At 40.9% G+C, this 24,608-nt stretch overlaps 1 protein-coding gene across 5 annotated transcripts in view; it reads left to right on the forward strand.

Annotated features, from left to right (window-relative positions):
• DAAM2 (dishevelled associated activator of morphogenesis 2) overlaps nt 1–24,608 on the forward strand; it is a 202,568-nt gene that overhangs the window by 85,613 nt on the left and 92,347 nt on the right. For all 5 annotated transcript variants that reach the window (XM_075496208.1, XM_075496207.1, XM_075496209.1 and 2 more), the window contains one exon: nt 14,868–14,957. In XM_075496208.1, the coding sequence (XP_075352323.1) occupies nt 14,868–14,957 (90 nt within the window). The remainder of the gene's footprint in view (nt 1–14,867; nt 14,958–24,608) is intronic.

The raw sequence follows: 24,608 nt of genomic DNA on the forward strand, positions 1-24,608 counted from the left end.
GAAGACAGTAGTTGAGTTATATCATTCTACGTTGCCTGAAATTTGGCCTGTGTGATATTTTCTGTGTTTGTGGTGATTGTTGGCTTCTGAATATCCCAAGCAGAGCATACTGGCCACCTTTCTGAAAGGTGGGGAAGGTTGTGGTCATGATTGGAATACCTGAAGGCAATGTTTGAGTGTGTTCTGAGTATGATTTACTTACAGTAGATATGAAACACCTGAGAAAGACCTAGTTACTGGGCTACATGTTTTTAACAGGGTAATCCTGATGTTCCCTGACTGAGGAAATGCATGTAGTCCATCTAGGGCATAAGAGAAGTACTGGATTTTGGAAGCATAGCACATATGTAGCTTGGGATGCAAAAAGAGGGGAAAGAACAGATCCTGCCACTAGAGAATGGATGTGCTAAGATGTCAATCTTGTGTCTTCCCTCTACTGAATGCTTGGAAGCTGTCATGATATCTTATCCCCTAAGCCACAGATAGTGTGGATGTGCTTACTGTTCAGAAATCTTGTGTCCATGTGTTTCTAATACCTTATTACCCGATTTGATAACACTATCTTGTTTTGGCATAGCTGCAAGTGTTAGGCAGCATTACATAAAAAGAAAAAAATAACGTAAAGCTCTACTGTAGCCTTTTTCCTTAGTAAGATATCATTAATATTTGAATGTCTTTTTGTGTTGCATTATGGCTATAATGAAGAGTCAGGAACTTTCTGGATTGAGTCTGAAGGCTGCTGAAGTGATAAAACACTGAGATGATATTGATAGTAGGAGTCATACTTGCTAGCTGGAAGGATCAAATTAATTTATCTTTATTTCAACTTTCTGGGGGTTTTCCTGGATGGATACAGAGTAGACAATTTCCTACCTTCCTTCTAGAATTGAACCAGCATTCTTGTATAGTTCCTGCCTCTCTGATGCCTGCTGACTTAGAGTAACAGGCTCTGCCCTCTCCAATAGAAAAATAGCCAGCAGCAGCAGTACAGGGATGTCCTATAGCTCCACTGCTTTGAAATGGCTTCTGAGGCATATAGTTTTATTTATCATTGTTATTTTATTACTATGTAAAATAATGGCATATGATTCCTGCCCCTCTGCAGTTTCTGTCCTTTCTTTACTTCTCTTTATTAGTGTCTTACGTTGTTCAGAGCTGTATTAGGTGACTTACAAATCTCTTAAGACCTTATTCCTTCTAGAGAGGATATTTGAATCTAGATTTGGTCTGCTGAGAAGAGGTGGGAGACTGTTATGAATCAGGTCAGAAAGGTCATTTGGGATGAGAAGATGCCACCTGGAGATGCACCTGGGAGAAATGGCAGAGGAAAGTACTACATCATGCAAAGAGCATGATGGCCAGATTGTAACTGGATAGGAGATTACAGTAAGGAAGGACAAAGTTTTCCAAAGCATTGAAGAAAAAAACCCACAACAAATGAAGTAGCTGTGGTGCTGAAGGGAGAGCAAAGACAGGGTGCAAAGATGGAGGTGACATGGGATGAATGCCAGGCCAAGATGATCTTTTGCCTATGCTTTTGGAGAGAGAGCTTGCACGTTGATGACAGGAAGTTGAATGACCGATGTCTGTTTCTTCTGGAGCTCATAGAAGAAGGGCCAGATCTGAGATGTTGTAGGAGGTATGATTTGTCATTTAGCCTGATTTAGGCAAGAAAGGGGGAGCCAGGTCCCCTGTGATGATGAAGACCTTATAAAATTTTATAAATTTTAAAATAACAATGTAAAAGTAATCACCTGAAGCCAGGGAAGCAGTGAAATTTTCCAGTGAGGAGGAAAGGTAGTGAAAAGGGATGGGATGCAAGTGTTTTGCAGGATCGGAGTTATCCTTACTGAGGTAGAGTGTAGCTGGGGTTTAGGAGGAACTGTTAACAAAATAATTGAATGGAGAAGTAGATAACAATCATGAGGAATCATCTGTTTAATGTGTTGACTCAAATTGACTGTATTTGCTCATCTACTAGCAATTTATATCAGATGTAATAATTGCTCAGATAGTGTATCATATAGGGTTTATAATTATGTCATGCCTCTGTGTCCTTCTATAGGTGGATTGTGTCTTCAGACAGTGCTCAAGGTTGTTTATCATTCAGGGAAACTGTTAAGGTAATCTGGGATGGCTCTTCCAGTGTTGGAGGGAAATGGTCTTTTCTTGTCATGTGCCTGGTCTGCTAGACTCCAAAGTGGGGAGCACAAGGCGCTACAGGTGAGGCTGGATGGATGGAGTAGCATCTTTTTAGGGTACAAGGTTTTCAGGTCAGCAGTTTCCTGGCACCTTCCTCTGCACTGGGTAAAGGGGAACTTTTGGTGTCACTAAATACAGGAGATGAGTGGCCCTTCTACTCATCCCTTCAGCACCGGGCGGGAGCAGCACATGGAAGGCAAGTGTCAAAAGGTGCTTTTTCTGTCACTCATCTCACTGGGCTGCCTCCACAGCTGCTCTGTCTTTGGCATGTTTTGTCTGGAGGAAGTACAGACAGATGCCTTCCACCTGGTACTGGAACATCACTGACCCAGAGCTTTTAATGCTAGGTACCTCATTTTCTGTAAATGAAAAAGTCTGTAAGCTTGCTGGGAGGAAAACATTTCAAGAACATTACATCTTTTTCCTAGGTACCTCTGCAAGCTTATACAACTCATTTCATGCATTTGTGAGTTTGTTTCCCGTGGTGTGAAACAGGGAATAGTAATGCTTCTTAAACCAGTTTTAGTACAGAATTGTAGCCACATTGAAAAGGTGCTGAAAAGGTGTAGCACGTGTAAGTCATAGGTAGTACAGGAGTCTTCCAGCGGCAAAATGCATTGTATTTGAAGATCTTGGGAGCAAACCTCTACTACTGCCTCCTGTCATAGACATTGCCCTGCTCTCATCTACTTGTTCTTTTTTTAGGGAGAATCTGATACAAGACTCTACAGCCTTCCTGGGCAGACTCTCCTTTCTTTCACATGTGGACCCAGTGCTGTATGCAGAAGGGCCCTATTCCACATCTGTATATTCTATGCACTTCTATATTAAAAAGGCTTAAGGGCATCTTTTAATTTTGCAGTTTCCCATCATTTGTTGACCACGTAGAGGGAAAGGCTGCCCAGACTTAATAACACAAACACCTTCTGAAAAGAATTTAGCAGCGTGCACAACAATGTTATGCAATGGTTTACTAGGTGGAGGTTTGACGAATAACTTCTCCAAAGGAAATTACAAGGGGAAACCAGATTGCAGTTTCCCAGTTTGGAAGGTGTCCAGGGAGATCCCTAAGTCATGGAAAATCCATAGGGATTGCTTTAGTGGATGTGTTTCAGCATTACATCTTGTACAGAGAGCAACAGCTGGATGAGTTTGTCAGTCGGTGTAAAGTTGTTGGCTTCTACAATAATGATGCGAGAGAACTTTTGGTTTACAAATGCTTAACCAGATAATAAATACAATTATGATGTGTTGTTAGGAGATGAATTTGTTCTGCAAGGCAAATACTTATCCTTCTCTTATTCCTTTTGCTGTATTTTGTGAAAGTTTCTGATAATTTCTTTCTTAGAAATATTTAGAGAAAAACATCTTGGCTGGTGTTTTCTTAAGCCCAGTGATGTCAGTGCAGTAGTTGCTGTTAGTTGCTGTTCTGCTTATCAGAATACTTGAGCAATGAGACAGGACAGGGTGTGAGTGAATAACCAAATATACTGTCATGCCTTCAATTCAGCGTTTGACTATGGAAATACTCAGTTTATGTGAGTGAAGAGCATTGTGCAATTGCCCTCTACCTTACCCCAGAGGAGGTAACAGAAGCCTCGTATGTGGGTGTTCTTCTAGCTGGTCTGGACTGATTAGTAATAGATACAGCTCATGTCCATTTACTGAAGTAGAAGTTAACAGTTAGCAAAAAGGAGACTGATAGACTGCTCTGTCTATTCTATGTCTGAAGTCCGTGCTGTAGAATGTAGAACAAGCCTGTGTTATAGGCTGTCTAGCTGAGAGGTTTAGTATCTCTTACAATTTAAGGCAGGTAATTTGATTAATATTTTGCACTGATGTAAATACAGAGTAAGTCCACTCAGTTTAATGGAGTTTGGGTCATTCTGATCTCTGGTTTGCACTACTAAATCTGGAGTAATTATTCAGAGAGCAAGAGAAGAACTAAAGCCAGCTTCTGGTTTCACTTCTATCTGTGTAAACCTGAACTCATGCCAGCAATGATGTTGATTTATTGGAGTTCCTTTGTTACCCTGGATATAAGTTTAAACATGTGTGTCTGAGCTGCACAACCAAAGCTCGATAAGTTAATTTTGCTCATTAAATTCTTAACCGACCTCTCAGTTCCTCCTGCCCTTTTACATAATATTTTATCAGAGATTTAAAGGTCAGCCATGCTCTGACTTACCCTTGTTTTCCTCCATAGGGGCATATGACAAATAGGATGCACACAAGAGGATAAAGCTGGGAGGAGAGGAGTAGGTGGCACTGACGCCGCTGGAAATTCAGCCTGCCTTTGGCACAGGGCCGCAGTAGCAATTCCCAGCCTACATTTTGAGGGTTGAGCCAGCAGGACTGTGTTTGGGCAGGAAGCGATCAGAGAGGTGTGTGCCTGTGTGCTTTGGCACAGTCCAAGCTGTGAATTGCTCCAGCCTAGGAACCTCCTCTGAACTCATTAGTATTAAAACAGAACAGAGGAGACTTTGTAGGGAGGGAGAGGGTGGGGAAGCCGGAAAAGTAGCAGTTTAGATGGCAGCTTCCTAATAACCTTTCCCACACCTACCTTCCCATACAGGGTCTCATCTAAAGGACCTTGGCATGAAAAACAAACCCTGCCACAGGGAGGGGGAAGGGAAGGGATGGGGAAATGAGGGGAGGAGAAGGAAAGGAAATGAGGGGTGGGGAATGGGCACTGTGCTGAAACAGCAGATTTTGTTGTTATTTAGTGTTATATATGGTGATACTAGAAGCTCTGTTTGAGAGAGGTATTTGATATACTGTGTGGAGGTAAATGTGGTACTTGCCCTAGAGGACTTGCAACCTGTCACAGTGAAAAGATGTATCAAGCAGACGTTTAACGGCTTCAGTTCTGTTTGGTGTTTTCATTTAATTGACTGTATAGTGGAATACAGAGCATACCTGTTAACTTTCCAAATGTCACTAGGCTGTAAACACTGTGGGTACGTTAAAAGACAAGCTTAAAAGAAGATGGAGAAGTTGTGTGAAAAAGGATGGGATTCAATGGGGACAGTTAAAACATGCTTCTTTTAGGAGCAAGTCTGGTAATTCAGGATGGGAAGCAGCCAGGTGGGTACACTTCTTCAGAGAAGAAACTAGGGATTATAGTGGATCACAAGTGAACATAAGTCATGCAGGTTTTGAGGTTTTTTATTAAAAACAAACAAACAAACAAAAAGTCATTGTCTTCATGGAATATATGACCAGGAATGCAGCCTGGAAGATGCATGAAGTAATCTTTGCACTCAGCATTGGTAAAGTCTCGGCTGGAACATTGTCCCCACTTTTGAACAGTGCACTTCAAGAAAGATGTACTTTGACCGGGGAGAGCCCGGAAGTCAATTAGAAGAGGAATGAGAGGTCCAGAGGATGTGACCTCTAAGAAAGACTGAAAGAGCTGGGCTTGTTTACCCTTAAGAAAGACGACTGAGGAGGGACGTTACAACAGCCTTTAATAGGCTTGAAAACTGTTATCAAGAGGAAGGAAAAAATCTGCTCACCATGTCTGTGGTTGATAGGGCCGGAAGTAATAGGCTTAAATTGCAGCAGCAGGGATTTAGATTAGACATGAGCCTGACTATTCAGTTTTCATCCCCATCCCTCTCATTGTGTTCATTCCAATTCACTGACATGGACATGCAGCCCATCTTAACAGAAAAAGCAGTGATGATAATCCACTGTTTGCATTATTGTCCTCACATGCCCACCCATATCCATGGAGTATCCCTCTTGCTCTACCCATGTTGTAGCCCTGCATATAGGAGAATATGTATCTAAGTCATGATCTCCCTCTCTCTCAACATCTGTGTGTATTGTTGCACAAACAGGTACTGGTTTTCCTCATCCTTTCTCTTTCTATATGGCCCAGCAGATTGTTGTCTCATGCATGTGGTTTGCCTGTGAAGGGCAGAAAAATGAACAGCAGATGCTTCTAGTGACCTGTGAAAGGGGACTGCCACAATAAGACTTGCTGGCTATATGTACTTGTATGCTGTCAAGTCACAGAGAACTTTGAGGAGTAGGAGAGAGACAGGATTTAACTCTTCTCCAGGAAGCAAAGAAGCAATTAACCAATGATTAAGGAGGAAAAAAGGAAGCAGTACGCAGTACAGCGGGGGGGATGGTGGGGTGGGGGTGGGTTGGGGTGTGTGGGATGTTAATTGACTTTCTGTGAGATAAATTTCTCTGCCAAAAGCAGTGCCCTTGATGAATTAAATTCTTACTCCATTGCTGAGCCTTAAGAATGAGTAACTTCTGTGTTGGCAGGGTAGAAGAGAAACAGATCTTCCAGTATTTAAACATCAAGTGCTTTCTATCTTGTACTCTTATGACTGAAATCAAGTGCTTTCTGTCTTGTACTATTATGACTGAAATGAAGAGATTTGGGTCCCTAGTACTGAAAGGGTTTTAAAGCCACAACTTTTTGAAAAAGCAAGAAGGAAAAAGAGTATAATGGGAATCACAGCCTCTTGTTTGTCTGCTTTTCTGCTTTGAAGTCAGATCTGTGACAGTAGCTGAAATGTAAACATTGCTTCCTATGACAGCAGGCTGTGTGAGCAACTCGTGTGTGCACAGTGGTTTCATCATGCACAAATGTAATGATAAAACATTGTAGATATAGGCAAATGTTATGTGATATGTCTTATGTATAAAGTTCTTGTGTATGTAAGGTGCAAGTGGCATACATATCTGCACATATACATACTATGTGTATGCAAATGCATGGAAACCCAATGATGTTTTTCAGTGATCCACCTAATTCTTATCAGTTGGGAAACTGATCAAATTGTTACTCCCCAGCCTGATATGGTGTGTTGTTTCTGTATGCTTTACAAAGGCTACTTTTAATTCCAAGGGTTAGGATGAGATGGAAGAGCTTGAGGGGAGGGAAGGGTTTGTTTTAGGGGTTGTTTTGCTTTTTCTTCATGGGTTATCAGTGGACTTGGGATATATATAAGGTGCCCAGGCAGGAACTTTTAACCAATGTGCTGCATCTGGAGATGTGCTAGCTGTGTGGGTGGTAGTGCTGTTGCCTGTTGAAAGAGCATCTGCCATCAAGTTCTGCTGTGGGTACAGCCACGCAGTTGTGCTAGGCACAGCCCTGAGAAGATAGGGATGGGAACTGGTTGTTGGCTAGAGAAGGAGGCTCTGTTTCACTCCTCTCGATGCCTGCCTCCATCACACTCCAGTGTTTGCAGTTGCATATTAAGTAAAGCCTGTGAAATGTTTCTCTTTTTTAGGGAGCTTTGCTGAGCGGTACTTTTTTTGCACTGCTCATTGCTCCAGTTTGTACATGAGTGTAGGCAGTTTGTGCAGTCAAATGAACCTCATTCACTGACAGTTCGGACAGACAGTCTTTCAGAATGCCTTATCAAGCTCCTCAGTATTGGAAATGCACAATCTTCCAGCAGGCTGCCTCCTACATGTCAGCCTGGTGAGCTGGATTGAACAAAGCAATGGAAGGAAAACTGCAGGGGAACAATCCTATGCTGTCCCCTGGAGGTGGACACAGTGATTAAATAGGGAAGGTTTATCTCTTCTACTTGAAGGATTTGTAAGTTCTTTGCAAAGAGACTGAGATCAGAAGGAGATTGATTTTTATTTTTTATTTTTTTTTTTAAATTCACTCACTGCAGTTCTCTCTGAAGCAGCTTTTTGGACAGCTGCCTCTGGACCTGTGATGAGAGTGTCTCTGCTCCTCCCTGACCAACCTTCCTCCCTGGTGGGCAGAGGCACAGCTTGAATGTGAGCCACTAGACTAACCTGTTTGTTATTTGCCAACAGAACCTGGCATAGGCAGCATGAAGTGAAAAATAAAGGTTCCTGGGACTGTTGTTAAGGTAAAAGTGTAGCTTGCAGGCTATCTAAGTCACGTGTTAGCAGTGTGGTCCTACTCAGTTCACTTGTTAAACCTATAATAGTTATGCTGGATTGAATTCTCTATTGCAAAGGCTTGTAGCGTGCTGCTGACAGCCTCCTTCCTGATCTCTTTCCACTGCTTCCCCTTCCTCTACAGTCCCAGACATGTCAGTGCTATTTATCTCATGTCAGCTTGAGTTGTACTTTAGCATTGATTAACCCACCATCAACTATTTCCTCAAAGTGATTTCAGATGAACATGAGTCTTCTTTGGGGCCTGCCAGTGGATGCTGGATGGGATCCCATGGTGTGTCATAATGACTGTTTACTTTGTACAAGATTTAAATAAATTCATCCAGGGCATAAGGCTGTCAGCTGTGCTATGCCACTTGGGAGCATCAGTGGAACTGGAATATGGCCCTTTTGGGAACATGGTGACAGATATCTCTATATATGACCTTGGGGAACCTGAGGCAACAGGTACTGTACTGTATAGGGAATTTATTATACTGGCAACAGTGTATTTACTTCATTTTGTAACTTGGGTGGATTTGATGCTGTTAAGAGACTGAAAGAGAATGATTGATGAGGTGCATAAGGGAGAGTGCATTTGTGCATGACAGGAAAAAAGGATCAAGGGGATTGAGAAAAAGATTAGATAGGGGAATAAAGAAAAGGTAGGTGTGTGCAAGAGAGGAAAAAAGAAGGAATGGGGATCTGAACAGGAAGCAACATAAGAGCAGCGCATTTAACTACAATTCATAAAGTGCAAGTTCATAATGTAAAAATGATCGTACCCTTGGAACCTAAATTTTTGAGGTGAGTATGCAAGCAAGTTATTCAAATAAGAAGTCCTCAAATCATGGAGGTTTTCTAGAGTGTGTAAAGGCATCCTCATATAATTCCTACTGTCTCAGTTTCGTTCCCTATTGGATGACTCACAAAGAAGGATATTAAGGATAAAGCTGGTGTGACTGAGCAAAAGGAAAACTTTGGAGCTGTGCAAAAAAATATTTGCAAATACCAATGCTATCCCCATCTTGAAAGGGACATTAACTTGCCTATATCACAGAATCAGCCAGTTTTTTGAGGCAGGGAGTTGGGCAGTGTTTGAACATCTACAGAGTTTGCTCTATGGCTTTGTACTTGCAGGGCTTTTGCACAGCCCTCTGAAGCTTTTGGTGCCAGTCACAGGTCAGATAACTGCTAGCCTTGTCTGTTCTGGAAGTTCTTAAGTTTCCAATTTGAGTTTAACAAGAGGGAGTAAAGCTTTTAACCTTTCTGGGGAGCTTTGCCAGTTTGTGCCATCTGAAGATTTGGTTCCCATGGTGCCTGTTGATGCTGAGACACCTGGCTGTCCTTTTGCTTGAGTACCCATCTGCTGCTAAAGAACCGAACAGTGCAATAGAGCTGTAATCAGACAGTCAAAATAGGCATCTCTGAAGAGCAGAAGTGATGAAGCCTATTTGCCAATGTATTATGTCTCAGTGTTGGATTCTGTGGTGTAAAATAAAGATTGATTTCATGCCAAAGCTATTCCCTCTGGGGATGGTAAAAGGATTTCATTGTTTAATAATTCTTTAATAATTGTCTGAATATGTTTGTAGGTAGAAATAAACATTTAAAAAATGAGAATATGCTTTTAGATGTCATTAACTTCTCTCAGTCATTAAAAAAGTCATTAAATGTGATACACAGGCCTGGGATGGATGCTCATAGAAAGGATGTGCTTTCAAGAGCACTGCAAGTAAGAGACACTGTGACCTACAGACAAAAATTAAAAGTGTAACTCAACTATCTGTAGCTGAAATTATAAGAAATTGATGAAATGAGACAGGTATCCAACTAAACATAAGAAAATAAGCAAAATCTCCTCTCCTTCCTGGCAAAATATGTTATGCCCATATTAATCAAGTTATTGCCTGCAGTAAACAAAATGTATCATGTCAGAATTCTGTGCTTCGTCATGCTGGAAATGCTATGCATGATTCATTAAACTTTTATGAAGACAAAACAAATGCAAAAAACCACCACGAACAACAAAAAGCCAATCCCACAGCCTCTGAAGCTTGGTTGGTTCGTTGTTTTGGGTTGTTGGTTTTTGTCTTTTACAAAATGAAGCAGCTATCTGACCTTAAGTCAGTGGGAAGCTCCCTGGGGACCAGGAATTCTGGCAGCCAGTGGAACTGGGACAAGTAGAATGAGAAACTGGAACTGAGGAAATCTCCCATAAGTGTCCAAATATCCCTGGAGAACTAATTTTGGGGCTCTTGGTCTCCAGCATTCTGACTTGAAGTCAAGAAGTGCTGGAGCCCTGAAGCCCTGATATTCTGCGTACTTACAGTCTTGAGGTCTCCATCCTACCCCCACTGTGGCTTCAGCATTGATACGTCGAAAATGGGAAGTCTCATTGTGTCTTTGAGTAGTATCTTACTAAGTTTGCCTTTCAAACTATTTCAAGTTTTCCCCATGGAAATTCCAAAATTCCTATGGACTGTATAAGCCTTCTTGCAAGGCCAGGTGAAGTAGACTGGTGAAGGAGCATCTATCCTGTGACTGTGTCCCACCTTTCCACAGATGACTGAATGGTGGAGATGCAATACACATTTCAGTATGGAGATGTTGGTAGGCATTAAAGATTCTTCTTTAGAGAGGCAGGCATGTTAGTAGGTGTTAAAGGTTCTCCTTCAGTGATTCTCTCTCCAAGTGAACCACTCTTCTACATTCCCAAAATATTACTTTTTCTCTATATTAATTTCATTTCATGTTATTAAGAAAAGTGCTGCCCAGTCTAGGTGAAAAATGCTTTTCTGTTCAGCTCTTCTGGGGCTTTGAGTGATACCGTTATTAAGCTGATGGCTACCCAGCATCAAATTCAGGTTTCACACTTTGATGAATGTTCCCAAAAACAAGGGACATAATGTGGTTTTAAATCCCACAAAATACTGGTTTTATGTTTCCTACCCATTCCTCCTTCTTGTTCCCTTTCTTTCTCTCTGTCTCTTATTTCCTTGGGTTGTAGCCATTTTGAATGGAGGCCATCTTCCCTTTTGGCCTGAGAACTGGACTGGAAATATTTGAACCTCAAATCCAGCTCCAGTACATTTTAAATGTTTTATCATTGAAATTCAATCTGTCTAAGTAAAAAAAAAAATATGCCCACATGAAAGTGAAATTAACTGAATGTATCCCTCTCTTAGTAAATAAACTAAAATAGGAAATAGATGAAGGAAGGGAAATGTAAGGAATATTGACTGGAGGTACTTTACATCTCCCTCGGGCCAGCCTGGCAAATGTATTTTTAATCTGTGTTTCATGAGACCACTTGCAACTTCAGGTATTTTTAAGAGCCAGGAGGCTGAGCACCATTGTGCAGGGTCATGCTGGTATGAATTGCTTGAACAGAGCCACCCATCCAAGGCATAGAAGAGGAGTTACTACATTTCTGTTGGAAAACTGGCATAGGTGATAGAGGAGGGCGTTTTCCCCACTTTGTTCTGACGGACCTTTTTTTTTTTTTGCCCTTTACATTTGCTCCCTGGGTGTTTGGTCACATCGGCTTCCTTAGCCTGGCTCCAACCCCAGCCTTGATGACTGCATTCAGAGTTTGTAGTTCTTCCCCTTTCCTGCCAACCTTTGCAGTTCCTTTATCCTTCAAGAGCTGCTTGCTGTCACTGAGCTAACTCTAGGGTCTGAAGTTCTACATACTGACAGATCTGCCTCTGTAGGCAGATCTAGCCTCGTTGGGTCAGAATGACCTATTCATGGACCAATGAATTCATGGACCTACTTCTGAAATTTATTCTTTCTATTGTTCCTCCTGCTTCCCTCCAAGGCAGCAGGTTTACTTATGTGCGGTCTGTTAGGATCTTGAGTCAGAATAGGAAAATGGTCTCCCTGATCCAGGATCTTCTTTCTTGGCTAGATCCAGGGGTTTCCTGTGCAGTCACGGTGGTCTTCTGATTTTCTCCTATAGAAAGGAGATGGGGATGGGAGAAGTAAGATGATTTGGAGGGTTCCAGAAGAAGTGTTCATGTCTCCTGTATTTTGCAGGGATTTCTTGGTTCTTTATAGGGTGGGATTTGACTAATGGTATAGGTAGAGAGGAGCATGTAGGCCTCTTCAGTTCCTCCCACTTCTTTCTTCCTCTCAGTGAAGGAGCACACTTGCTGAAGACTAACTTCAGGAAAGGGTGTTGAAGAGCTTGATGGCTGCTTTGCATTCTGGAGAAGGTGTCTGTTTCCCTGCTGAATATTCATGTTTGCTACCTGCCCATCTGACCCAGGGGTTTGAACCCAGCATTTTGCCCCCTAACAAAGACAAACACTAGCTGTTTCAAAAGGAAGGGTAATCCATTCTCTGTGTGCTATTTTCCAGTCAGGTGTATTTGGGTCTGCCTCTGGTGATCATATTATGCCTGGAACCCTAAGCAGTTTCCTTGTTACTATGTTACCTGAGCTAATGTGATTACTTTTAATGTTCTTCTGGCTTAATCTACCCTCCTGATTCACAACAAAGTAGGATGTAGATGCACTTTGTTCCCACTGGATCTTCCATCCTTTCAAACTACCTTTCTAGGCTTCTGTCCTGAAAAGAATGTCATGCTATCAGGATGCAAAATTACATGACTGGAAGCTGCATATTCTTATTGCCCCATTGAAGGCAGAGTGCTCTTTATGTCCCTGATACTGCCAGTGTCCAGGGCAGTGTCTAGAAGCTGCTAAGGGTCAGCATCCTGCCCTCTGGGTGGCTTTAGTCAATAGGAGCGTTCTTTTGATGAAATGGTTGTCTTGAAATACATTGGTTGAGATCATCATTCAGTTTTGGGCACGGCTTCTGGGAAGAGCTTTTGCTGCTTGTCTGATCTGCCACCAGACTGCAGAAAGAGCAGTATGGATTGGAAAACCAACTTAGTTGCTCTTCATTTAAAAAAAAAAAAAAAAAAAGGCTAAGATCATTAAGCAGTTCAATAAAATAACCATAATTTTGCTAAGAATTTAGCTGAGCCCAGCCAGCTCATTTCAGATGTGTATGCTGGCCTCTTTGGTGATTCTTCCAAACCTGGCATTTCTGATTCCCTGTCTGCCCCTTCTTTCCCTCCCACATGCTTGACCTCCAACAGCATTCCTTCGCTTGTCTTAAGACCTTACATGTCGTTTCACTCTCCTTCTCCCCCCAAGAATGTGATCCTGGCCTGAGCTTTCTGATTGTGTGTAGCAAGGATAAAACTCCTTGCCTCGCTTGGCTGCCCCCTTGTTTGGAAACTCACCCTAAACATTTCCACATGGTTTGCACTCTTTTTGCACAGCTAAATTTTCAGGTTTTTTTTTTCCTTTAAACTTTTTCTTGTTTAAAAAAACCCTCCAGCTTCTTCTACCTTGGGCTGCTGGCACTGACCTTGGCTTGTTACTGTTTGCATTTCTTTTGTACCTTTTTGCAGCTGAAATCTCTATGGGCTTTTAAATCTGTCAGCAGCCGCTACCAGGCTCAGTGTGTAATTTAGCTTACTGTTTTCACAAGTTTCCCAGCCCTGAACGCTTTCCAAATGAGCCATTGTTGGGCTGAGTTAAAGAGGTATTGTCTCTGCTTGGGCTAGGTTAGTGTGGGTGCCAGAATCTGCATGTGCAGTGTTCTTAGTACTGCAATGTCATCTTGATATTGGACCCCTGGATGCTTCCTTCTCCAAACACTTCCAAATATATAGGAAAAAGAAAACCCTGCCAAAACTGATTCATTGAAACATTATTGGAAGCTTGTCTTTATATTGCTGAAACTCTCATTTAGACATCTTTGTCTGTCCCTGCTCATGCAGGCTGCTTGCTATGAAGAACCATTCTTATTTCATTCCCGTTAGCACCTGAAACTGGCAGCTGTGTTTGAAGCCCTGTCCTGGTCAGTGCTGAATAAACACAGAGCAAGTAGCAGTCTCTGCTTTGATGATTTGAGAGACACGTTGTATAGGAAGAGAGTCTATTTTTATCCACCTTTTACAGAAGAGAAACCAAAGCTGGGGAATTTGGTGGGGTATCCAGAGGGAGCTTGTGACAGAGTTGGGAGTCAGTTCCAGATCACAGCATTATCCTTCATTTTACAAATTTAAGGTTGGCTAGGCTCTAAAAGGGTGTGTTCCACTGAACTCACTTTTCTTAACAGAAACTGAATTTGCTGGTCTGTTCAACCTGATGTGATGCTGTGTGGAGAGAAGTCCTTTATGTCTGAAATGCTAGTTGTCTTTTGCTGGGGACTGTGTGGTTCAGAGGACAAACATCCGGATAAACATTTCAGCCTGTAGGTTGCTGTTGACGTTACTGCCACTAGACAACTGTCCCATGACCTTTGTTTAAAAGATACAGTGATTTCACTGTTCTCCTTCTGTGGAAGACCAAGCTGGTACTGCAAGGCAGGAAAAAGGTGTATTGAATTTTTAGCCTTTTTGTAAGAGTCATAAGGAGTGTCTGTGTCACATAAGCCAGTGCTTTGAGTTTTTCACTTCATGCCTTTCATGTGATCTTTTCCATCCTTGACTAATCATTAGTAATGGAAGTTTGACATGGGAGTTGTTCAGGCTGCCTTTCTTCATAGGTTCTGCTCTGATAGGGCGAACTCGCAGTAGCAAGGTAAAAATTATGAAACCAATAATCTCTAGAGTCTTTGGAAGCCACTAAGTCCTCTGCCTTTTGATTGAAGGCTAGTCGACATACCTGGTCCAGATTCCTCTCAACCTATTAGAAGTTACCGATGCAGCTGTTGACTGGTTTTTTTCTGGTTTTCTTTTTCACAATCTCCAGGATGAATTGGATCTCACAGACAAGAACAGAGAGGCTATGTTTGCACTCCCTCCAGAGAAGAAATGGCAGATTTACTGCAGCAAAAAGAAGGTACTACTGTTGTCCTGATTGAAGTAGCTCACCAATAAATTCTGTGTGCATGTACATCTAGATTTGAATGACGTGTTTATCTACTGTTTGGTCAAGAACATGACTAAGTGATATAAGGATTTTTATCAGCATAAATATGGCACAACTTTTCTTGTAAGTAGTGTATGCATGTGTGATTTCTGAAGAGAATGTTAACAAGTTAAAATCATACGTTGTCCTGTTTTGAATCTTTTACATGTTTGGTTTTGGGTTTGTTTTCTTTTTATTTTGAGTTGGAAGAAAAGCTATCATGGAAATGTTTTAAGGAATTTTAAAAAACTTTTGTAGGTTGCTTAGAATAGAAAATGTGTTACTGAAATCTTTCAGGATGTCTTCAAATATCTGTAAAGTACATAATAATAGTGATGTCTTAAAACTTGGCAGTTCAAGGTCTTCCAGAGCTCGTAGGAAATGTCCCATATTGCACTGGAAGGTGAAGAAGAGCTGCTCCTATCAATTTCTATGTAAGCCTTCTCCATTCAAGGTCTTCAAATTTCTGACAAACTGGTGAGAGGGGCAGTGAATGAGAGGCTGATGTTATCACACTGGGTATTTTGTCACTGGCAGAATGATGGCCAAGTGAACTGACAAGTTGTATCACTGTTGTGAAACATGTAAAAGAGGAATTCCTGCAGGAGTGGTGTGGTGGAAAAGTTTTGCTGCTCTAGGAAGGAAACAGAAAGTCAGAAACAAAGATAGTCCCAATAGCTTGTGTTCGTTAACAATAAATGTTAGGGGAAAAAAGGTGTGGTGAGTTTGTTGGTTAGTTTTATTTCCCAAATGTGCAAGTCATGCTATGAGAGCATCAGTCTTTATATGTAAGTCCACATAACAAAAGCTTAAAGAGGAGGTTTTGATTTCAATACTGAAGATGGCAGATTGCAACCCTGATGATGGTCCTTCTGAGGTTGTGTTTGCTGCCTTTCTTTCCTCAGAGGGGGAAAAAAATTTAGCTTTCTTACCATGTAATTAAAGAAAACCTCAGTCAAACCAATCAGATGGGTGCTTTGCATGTGTGTTGCTTTTGTTTGAAATGCATCACACAGGGAAGTTAATAGCAACAAATTAGTTACAGTGCCTCTGAGCTAGCAATAGTTCAGGAAGTGCGTAAGTCAGTCTAGGCTCAGTTGCCTTTGATGCTCTCTCCATTCTTCTTCCTGCTGGTACACAGAGCTTGCAAGTGGAGGGAAGGTGCAGGCTGCTGTGATTAATGTCTGCTTTACATTTTTGCTGTCCAGCTCGGCTGGCTTTTTCAGCTCTGGTGGGAAAGGATCTATTTGTAGCCGTCTTAGAGAACCACACATTCCACCTCCCAGACCAGTCAGCCTTGGCAGGAAGATTCAGACTTTAATGTATTTAATATGTTGGTTGGATTCATTGCATTACACTTTTTTTTTTTTTTAAAGCAGTGGATTTGATATAAGAATCTTGAAGACCTCCAGGGTTAAAGGAGCTGCATACTGGAAGATCTTTATAATGCATTTATAGTGCAACCTCAGTTAGCTGAACTACAGCTATCTAAAATGATGTGCTAACTGGAACAGGATACTGTTGCCAGATGTCTATTCATTACATTGTAGATACTTTCAATTACTTGAAACCTTAACTGTCCAATGTTATTCATTGTTTCCCTCACAGGCGGTCAGGTAGATGATCAGTGATGACATCTCTCTGTCTCTAGCCTACTACCTAATCTACCTATCATCATTGTTTCACAGTGACAGAGAAGCTTGTTGCAGGCTTCCCTTTAGAGGAAAGCTGTCTTTTCCCTGAAGAATTTGTAATCTAATTTTAGCCACAAAGGGCCCAATTCCTCACTTGGCAGAACACTTTCAGCCATCCAGGACTAGCACCCAGAGAGCTCTGTCTTGCTGATGTTGGGTTCTTTGAGTTTCCTGGGAAGTGAGGGCTCTACACTTTGTGATGTGGCAAGTGAAAACACTATGAACTAGAAGGTCAAGAAGTGCAGGCTGAGGCAACTGTCCACCATCATTAATCTCAGATGCGTTTTCTAGTCTAAAAGTAATGGAAGGTCAGAGCTTCCTGATTTGATCCAAAGGTGGCAAGATTAGTGGACTCTCTTAAGTAAACAAATGTCACTTGTGAAAATGAAGATCAGTCATTGTCCATTTATCTTGGCAGTTAGACTTCAGGTATAATTTTCTATGGTAGTTGTTCCCAGTGTGGGAGCAGCAAGTCACTATTGTATCAAAAAAACTCATTCCACCTGTTTCTGATACCAAGCCTTTCTGAAGAAATGGGGGAAGACATGTATGTCTGTGCATTTAAAGTTATATGCCAGGAGCACAGCTTGCCAGTCAACATTCCACGATACTCAAAGGAGATTCAGTTCTGGATTGATATTTCATGATTGTGGGTGATATCTACAGAGGAGCGTTCACACAGTATTATACAGTCGTGCTTGCTTTGGTCACTTTTGGCCATTCTAGGTTCATATCTGAAACCGTAGTACTAAAAACTGTCGCGAATGGGTGATTTAGATCACTTAAAGAACCATTGTCAAAGGTATTAGCAAAAGTGGTTTTAATATGATGTTGTAAAAGTGTGACTTAACAAAGTTTGATGGCAAGATTCACTCTATTACTGTTCGGCACAATCATTTGAACAGTAATTCAAAGCTACCAAGGCACAAATTAAAGTTACCATACTACAAGGTTATGTGCGATGTCATTCACTTAACAAAGATCTGCTGTTGGTAAAAGGTGTCTCTGTCAGATGGCAGCATGTGGTCCTTCAGTTCAAATATTGACCCCAACCCCAGTAAAAATTGAGAGGCTACAGTACTCTGTGCAGCCCCTGTACTCCCCGACTCAAAAATCACCAATGCCCCGCAGTATCCGATTTCTGCTGCAGCACGAACTGGAATTTCTGAACTAATAGCAGATTTGGAAAAATGGCACGTTATTTCCAGAACCCACTCCCCATAAAAACAAATCACCAATGATTTGATCTAAAGGAGTAGCCTCAGCTAGCAGCTATAGTGAATGCTTCACTCTCATTTGTGGAGTAGCTATTTGCAAGGAATAAAGGCTGCTCTGTTGGAAAATGTTAATGTGTTCTCAGTCTCAGCTGTCCTCTACCTTGCCATTAATCAGTACAAAGTGGACAATGAGAGATGCAGTTGTCTTAATTTGCATCAGAAGAATCATTAGTCACCACTGATGGCACCATGACCATCTACCCAAAACACCAGTACTACACGTTTTAGATTACCTCTTTCTCTGTAGTATGAACTTCCCCTGATACCATATTGAGTTATAAGTAAAGCCATATGTAGACAGAATGCAAATGATGACATGTACCTCAGTTCAGGTACTTTATTCTGGTTTTGTTTAGGGTAATCTTCATGTCTCACCATCAGCTGAAATTTAGACTTATATAAAACATATAATCCACTTCCGTAATTCCTTCCTGTAAAATTATCTCTAGATTTCCTACTAGTTTTATGTTTTGCAGGAATTAGATCAAGCACTAGACCATGCTTTCAGATGTATTTATTTGTAAATGGTAAAATTTCTGATGCCAAGGTTTAGAAAACTGCTGTTATTCAGTGCTGTTTTACCAGGAGCTGGTACTAAAGTACATAATCTCATTAGATACTGATCAAATAATGATATGGAAAGAAAAAGTTGGCAGCTCAATTATTTCACCTGTAAATGAGCTCATATTGGGATCCCCAAAAGGGTCAAAAACATAGGTATTGCACTGTTTTGGCACACATTGCTTTGGATGCAGTCTGTGTTTCTAAGAATGAGGCCTCATTGTGCAGGCAATAGCTTATTGCCTTCTGTACAATCCTACAAGCTCTTAGACTTATTACTATTGGAAAGCAAGTCAAGTTGTTTTCTTTTTATGGCCTTTCCTGCCTCCAGAGATTAATTTGTAAGCCTTCAGCTGAGCAGATTTTAGTAGGAAGCACACACATTTTGCAGAGTTAAACAAGTTAGGTTTTTTTTACTTCTGTGTTTCTTTGAGGGAAAAGTTGGTAGCAAATCTCTTTCCAAAGTACAGTCAAACTGGACTAGCTGTATCATACAGCTTGTCTCCAAACAAACAAACAAAACCAACAAAAAGCTGAATCCTAATAACAATCCTATGTTGAGCTCTCCTAGACATTTTGGGGTTATTTTGTACTCTTCTGATTTTAGTTGTACCCTAGAATAGCTGCTTTGAGTTGATTGTGCTTTACCTACTCAAGTGAGATTATTCAAACTCAAGTAGTGAAACAATAATCAGCACACTGCAACTTTCCGGAAAGGCATTTATGGCATCTGAAAAAAGAGTACATGCTTATAATCCTTAAATTGATTATACTTTTTCTATTATGGGAAGCAGATCTAGAGAAAGGCTTCTCCACAAGAGCAAAATAGGCTTTAAAAATTCTGAGAAAAATTTATCTGAACCATACCTTGTAAAAGCCAATATGCAGAAAAGAGAATTTCCTTCTGATTCCATCCCCTGCAATTATTTTTTTAATATCTGTCAATTATATTATTCATCTACCTGATGAATAAAAAACCTTGGTAAACTGAATATGAGAATACGAGTCAGGAAACTCCTGGGTTCTAAAAGTCTTTGATCTAAATTGGTGTATAATTTCAAAGAACTTGTCATTATTATGTTTATATATAAATGCATTTCTCTCTGCCTGAAAGAAAGACTAGCAAAGTTAGGAAACTTTGTGGCAATGTTCTGGCCATGCCATCCTCTCACACCTTTTCCCTGCACTACCTACACATGTCTTGGCTGCTTACAACATTCCTCTTCCTCTTCCTTTTCTTTTTTTCCTTTTTCAAGATACAATCTTAAAAATCTGAATATATTTTCAGTTTAAGCACTCTTTATTCTTTTTCCTTGCTGCACCTATGTGTCTTATAAGGTATTCTTGTAGGAATGGATGCTGTGGTGAAGTCTCCAGATTTGGGAGAGCTCACTGCAAGGAGCAGGATGGATGGAGTGGAAGGCACTTTTGTGCATTACACAATCACTAAGGAGTCCAAGACCTTTGGACTGAGGTCGCAGATCAGTGCTGAAACCAGTGAAGCTGCAGTCCAGGTGCAGTGTGCCCCAGATGCCCTTCTAGAGAAGGTTTACACCTCTCCCATAAAGAAGCAGCAAATACTGCTGCATCACCTTGTGTCCAGTTCCCTTTTCCTAATGTGAGGGCTCCATCCAGCCTTACATTAGGCTTCAGAATGCCCTGGGGAATCCTAGCCTTAGTCAGACTTTAAATTTTAGTAGTTTTACTGCAGTCTTATACCATTTGCAGCTCAATTTCACAAACTCCCACTTTGGTCCCATGCTGGCTGTCTAACATTAATGAAGATAATGTCTACATGTCAGGTTTTTTTTTTCTTCTTTCTTTCAGAGTTTCTCTTTGAGCTTTGCCCTTGAGGTTTGCATTGTCAGCAAAATGTCACCATAAAAAGTACAGCTTGATATTGTGCAGCTGGATATAGAGTAAGATACTTCTGTCCTCCACCCTCATGCCCACGCCTGCCTTCAAACTCCTGCAGAGCTCTAAGCAAAATTTCCAATCCAAAACCAGGCTGTATTACTGCTATAAACCCAGATTGAAATCTAGCTACATTTCCAGCTTCCAGAGAGTGCAATTCACCCTATACCTTGGATTCATCCTTCTGCTAAAACTATAAATATAAAAATTAATTCATATGTATAATATAAATTCATATATATATATATGTCTGTATATAAAAAAAATATGAAATCTGCTGGAGGAATCTAAGCTGCTTTTGCAGCTTTTCATATAATTACCTTAGCCTACCAGGGATGAAGCAGAAGGTGGATGCAAATATAAAAACTGGAGCCCTCCTTGCCTTTGGGGAAAACTTTCTGAAGTGAGTGAAAGTTCCTGCACCTACTGTTTGTTCTTGGGATGCTCTGTTCTGTGTTTTTGCACTGTAAAGTGTAGTTTCAGATTGGTTAAGATGGAGAGGCAGTTATTAAGAGCAGGAGGCTGCATTATATCTGTTGTATTTAGATGGGAGTTCTGCAATTCTGGCTGTAGGAAAGTGTTCATTTCTTCAGGTTCCTTTTTTAAAGTAGGAGATATACATGGAGATATTCAGAGGAAGATAGATATTCCTTGAAGAAGAGAGAAAATGGATCTTCATCTGGTCTCATTTAGTGATACAATATACCAGATGAAGATCACACCATTGTGTTGTCTGAGTGTGGGTTTTTGGTCTTGTATTGTCTGATCTGAGCTATGAAAGCCCTTTGGGGTTCATCCTTTCTGTATGAAGAGTGCCAAGCACGTGGTTGTCTCATAATAAATGAAGTGGGTGGTTTGAAGTTGTATTGTTTTCAATTCTATCTTCTTGCAGTATTTTTTCCTCTTTGAAATACTCTTAGAGTCTGTTATTGATTTGGAATATTAAACTGTTTTGGTTATGGATTTATAGCTGTAAGGAGCATTTAATGTGTCCCTTATAAGTTCCTTTCTTTAGAGTTGTTATTCCACATGCTGTATCTGGGAGCAGTAGACATGAACATACAAGATGATTTGCTGCAGTATTTGAGAAGCCATTTGTAAGGAATCCCAGTTTAACGAGGCTTGGATGTGACTTCATGAGAGTTTTTCTCCCAGCTTTGCATGAAGTGTTTAGGGGGAGTGTGGGTTGGTGTGTGGGTGGGTGCTTCTACTCTCTCTTCCCCTGGGAAGTCTGAAAAATGCATAGTAACCCTCACAGCACATGTGATAGCCTAAAAGCAAAAGCAGTTGGTAGACAGTAGGAGGCTGAAGAAGCTGTGTGGGACTTGGAGTGCTTAGTGCAAGTGTATTCCTGGCTAAACGATGAGGATATCTGATGACCACAGGGCAAAGCCCACCCTGTACATCAGAGCTGGAGAATTAGACTTTATCTGAAGTCTTTGGTGCATCAGAAAATTGTTTCTCTTCCTACCAGTGCTTTAAAAGTTTGTGGCAGGAGTTCAGCTCTTCAGTCAACACTTTAATTAAACTCAGTATTCAAACCTTGACAATGACCTGAACAACCTGATCTAACTTTGATATTAGCTCTGCTTTGAACAGGTCCCTCCTGCCCAAGGCCCCTTCCGTCCTAAATTGTTCTGTGATTCTCTGAACTGACTAGAAATCAAACTAGGAAAGCAGCTGTATGGCCCTATAAAGAAAGAGGGCCACAGTAAGGCTCTGTGCAACCTACTGTCTCCCATATTATTGCTATGAGACCAATTCCTTGAAATAGGCTGTAGCAGAAGATGTTATTTGGTTCCCTCACAGTGTCTGGGATCCGTGGTTGCTTTTGGTCTGAGTGACTGCATGACTTCCTTAGCTCAGGAGATCACTGGTGATACAGTTTGAAATGTGGAATTTCTCAAATGAATTCTCTGAAAATAGACTTGCTTTCAGTTAGCTATGGCTCAGTGGAAATCTCATAACACTGGTAAGTCACAGTGGGAGGATGTTGCCCTTTGCAAACCGCGGCATTCCTTCAGCTGGATGTTTGGAAAATGCCAGCAATTGTGGAGTTAACTTGCTTTTTTCCCACCACCATCTGTTCCTTTTTCTGTTAACAGAATGACTTCATGCTCAGATGTTTGGGATGATTTGTTAGCTTGATGCTGACATTGGGTCATTCCAGTATCTTTAGTCTAGGTATGGAAGACAGGCACATGGCTTCAAAAATTACTCTGTTATAAATGCAAGTAGGCTTTACAGCAGTAAATTCAGAAACTCTGGCCTATGACAAGCACAGGATATAATGAGAAACAACAAAATGCAGCAAGAGTGTCAGTAATGCAGCAAATGCCCACATTTCCTGATTAGTGGTGTACTTGGGTCTTTTCAGTGTGAAAGAGTTGTTTGATTAATGGCACCTGTTAATGTGTATTGCAGGCTGAAGTAGTAGTTCCCAAATTTGGGCAACATGGTTAATACAGTGTAAAATAAAGCCTAAACTGATATACATTTCCTTCTGCATCATTTAATGAAGAGAATGTGTTCTCGCTGGAAGAATAAAACTTGAGATTCATATAATATACCATCTTATTCTTTTATAGTTCCATATAATGAATTTAGGCTTTTTTGTCATCTCACATAAGTATAAGCTTGTTGATGTTGACCCCATTATTCCTTGTGTAGGTCAGCATACCTGAGAAAAAATATTGGCCATTTTGTGTGGTTTATCATTAAGTTCCTGTAATTGTGTCTTGGTGTTTTTTTCCTTGATAGCTTCCCTTCTATAGCAAGTGGTTACTTTGAGAAACAATATAGTAGGCTTAATGATGTGAGAGACTCCTCTTAAAAATATGTTCTTTTTTCTTGGGGTCACTCTTGTAGTGGTTTAAAGGATGAATTTGGTGTCAAGGAGGCAAAAATGCTTGCATGATTCAGCTGATATACCATTAGTACAGCTTGGAATTGTGATACCTAAAAGACCACATTGTAGCAGACATAAAAGGAGATAAAGAGTTTTTCCAAATAGTTTGTTTTACTTGGTTTATGTTTTCCATGCTGCAATGCTAACAGTTACAGACTAATTTATTTATCCTGGTATAAGAGGTTATTTTGGGTCAGGGCCCTGAAATTATATATTTATTTATGTATAATCGAAAAGCCTTCTCTTCCCCATCCCCCCATGGGAAAGGCATGGAATATTTTTAGTTTCTTCCTCCCTCTCCCTCACTCTCTCCAACAAGAAAGGTTAGCTGTTGCTTAGAAAATGCCCTCCCAGCTCTTTTGTTCAGACTGCTGGAGACATAAACTCCATAAGCTCGCCATGGTATTTGCTATAGATATTCTGAGTGTGTAGAATTTGGGTGCCCATCTTGCAGTTCTACATTTTTCAGGTGTGCTACTAGTGCTTCAGTTGAAGTTAGCACTCAACACTTCTCAAAAATCAGGCCCAAAATAGTCCTGAGCTTATACAGTGATAGTTGGAAAATTGTCATCATCATGCCTAATGCTGTGTTTTGCATTTGGCTTGGATTCTGTGGGAGTTTGGGAGAGCTCAGTGGGAGCAGATTTGACCCTACTGTGGAAAAAAAAGAGGGGGGGCAGAGAGAGAGAGAAAAAAAGGAAAACATTTATCCAGCTGTCATCCTACTAAGATGGTGTAATTTGCTGTACTTAAGAACAAAAATAATGGTGAGCAATCCAATTCTGCTGTATGGGAAGTACATGTAAATGCTGATTGTGTGATTTAGTTGCTGTCACTGGGTTACGTTCTGTCCTTGTCCGTCCCCTTGCAAACGTTCTGAGTCTCCACAATCCAAGTATGAGTCAGTCCTGCTGAAGTTATGCAATAATAGTAATAATATATACTGTGTACAGTGCAGTTCTCACCATTCAGATTAGTCTCAGGTGGATAAGCAAGAGCAAAGAATCTGTAAATAACTAGCATATTTCTCTGGTATGTGAGAAGGAGATTTGGCACAGACCAGGGCTTGCTCTTCTCTGTATTCCAAATTTCACTGAATGCTCACCAGCCTTTCAAAAGCCAGTGAATATTGAGCAGGAAGAGTTGCTGAGTTCCCTATCTTTTCAGTGAAATGTTTAGAAACAGGCACAGTAAAGAATCGTTGCCAGGATCTAGTGACAGCCATGAA

This window comes from Mycteria americana, chromosome 3 (assembly GCF_035582795.1).
Source record: "Mycteria americana isolate JAX WOST 10 ecotype Jacksonville Zoo and Gardens chromosome 3, USCA_MyAme_1.0, whole genome shotgun sequence".
NCBI lineage: Eukaryota > Metazoa > Chordata > Aves > Ciconiiformes > Ciconiidae > Mycteria > Mycteria americana.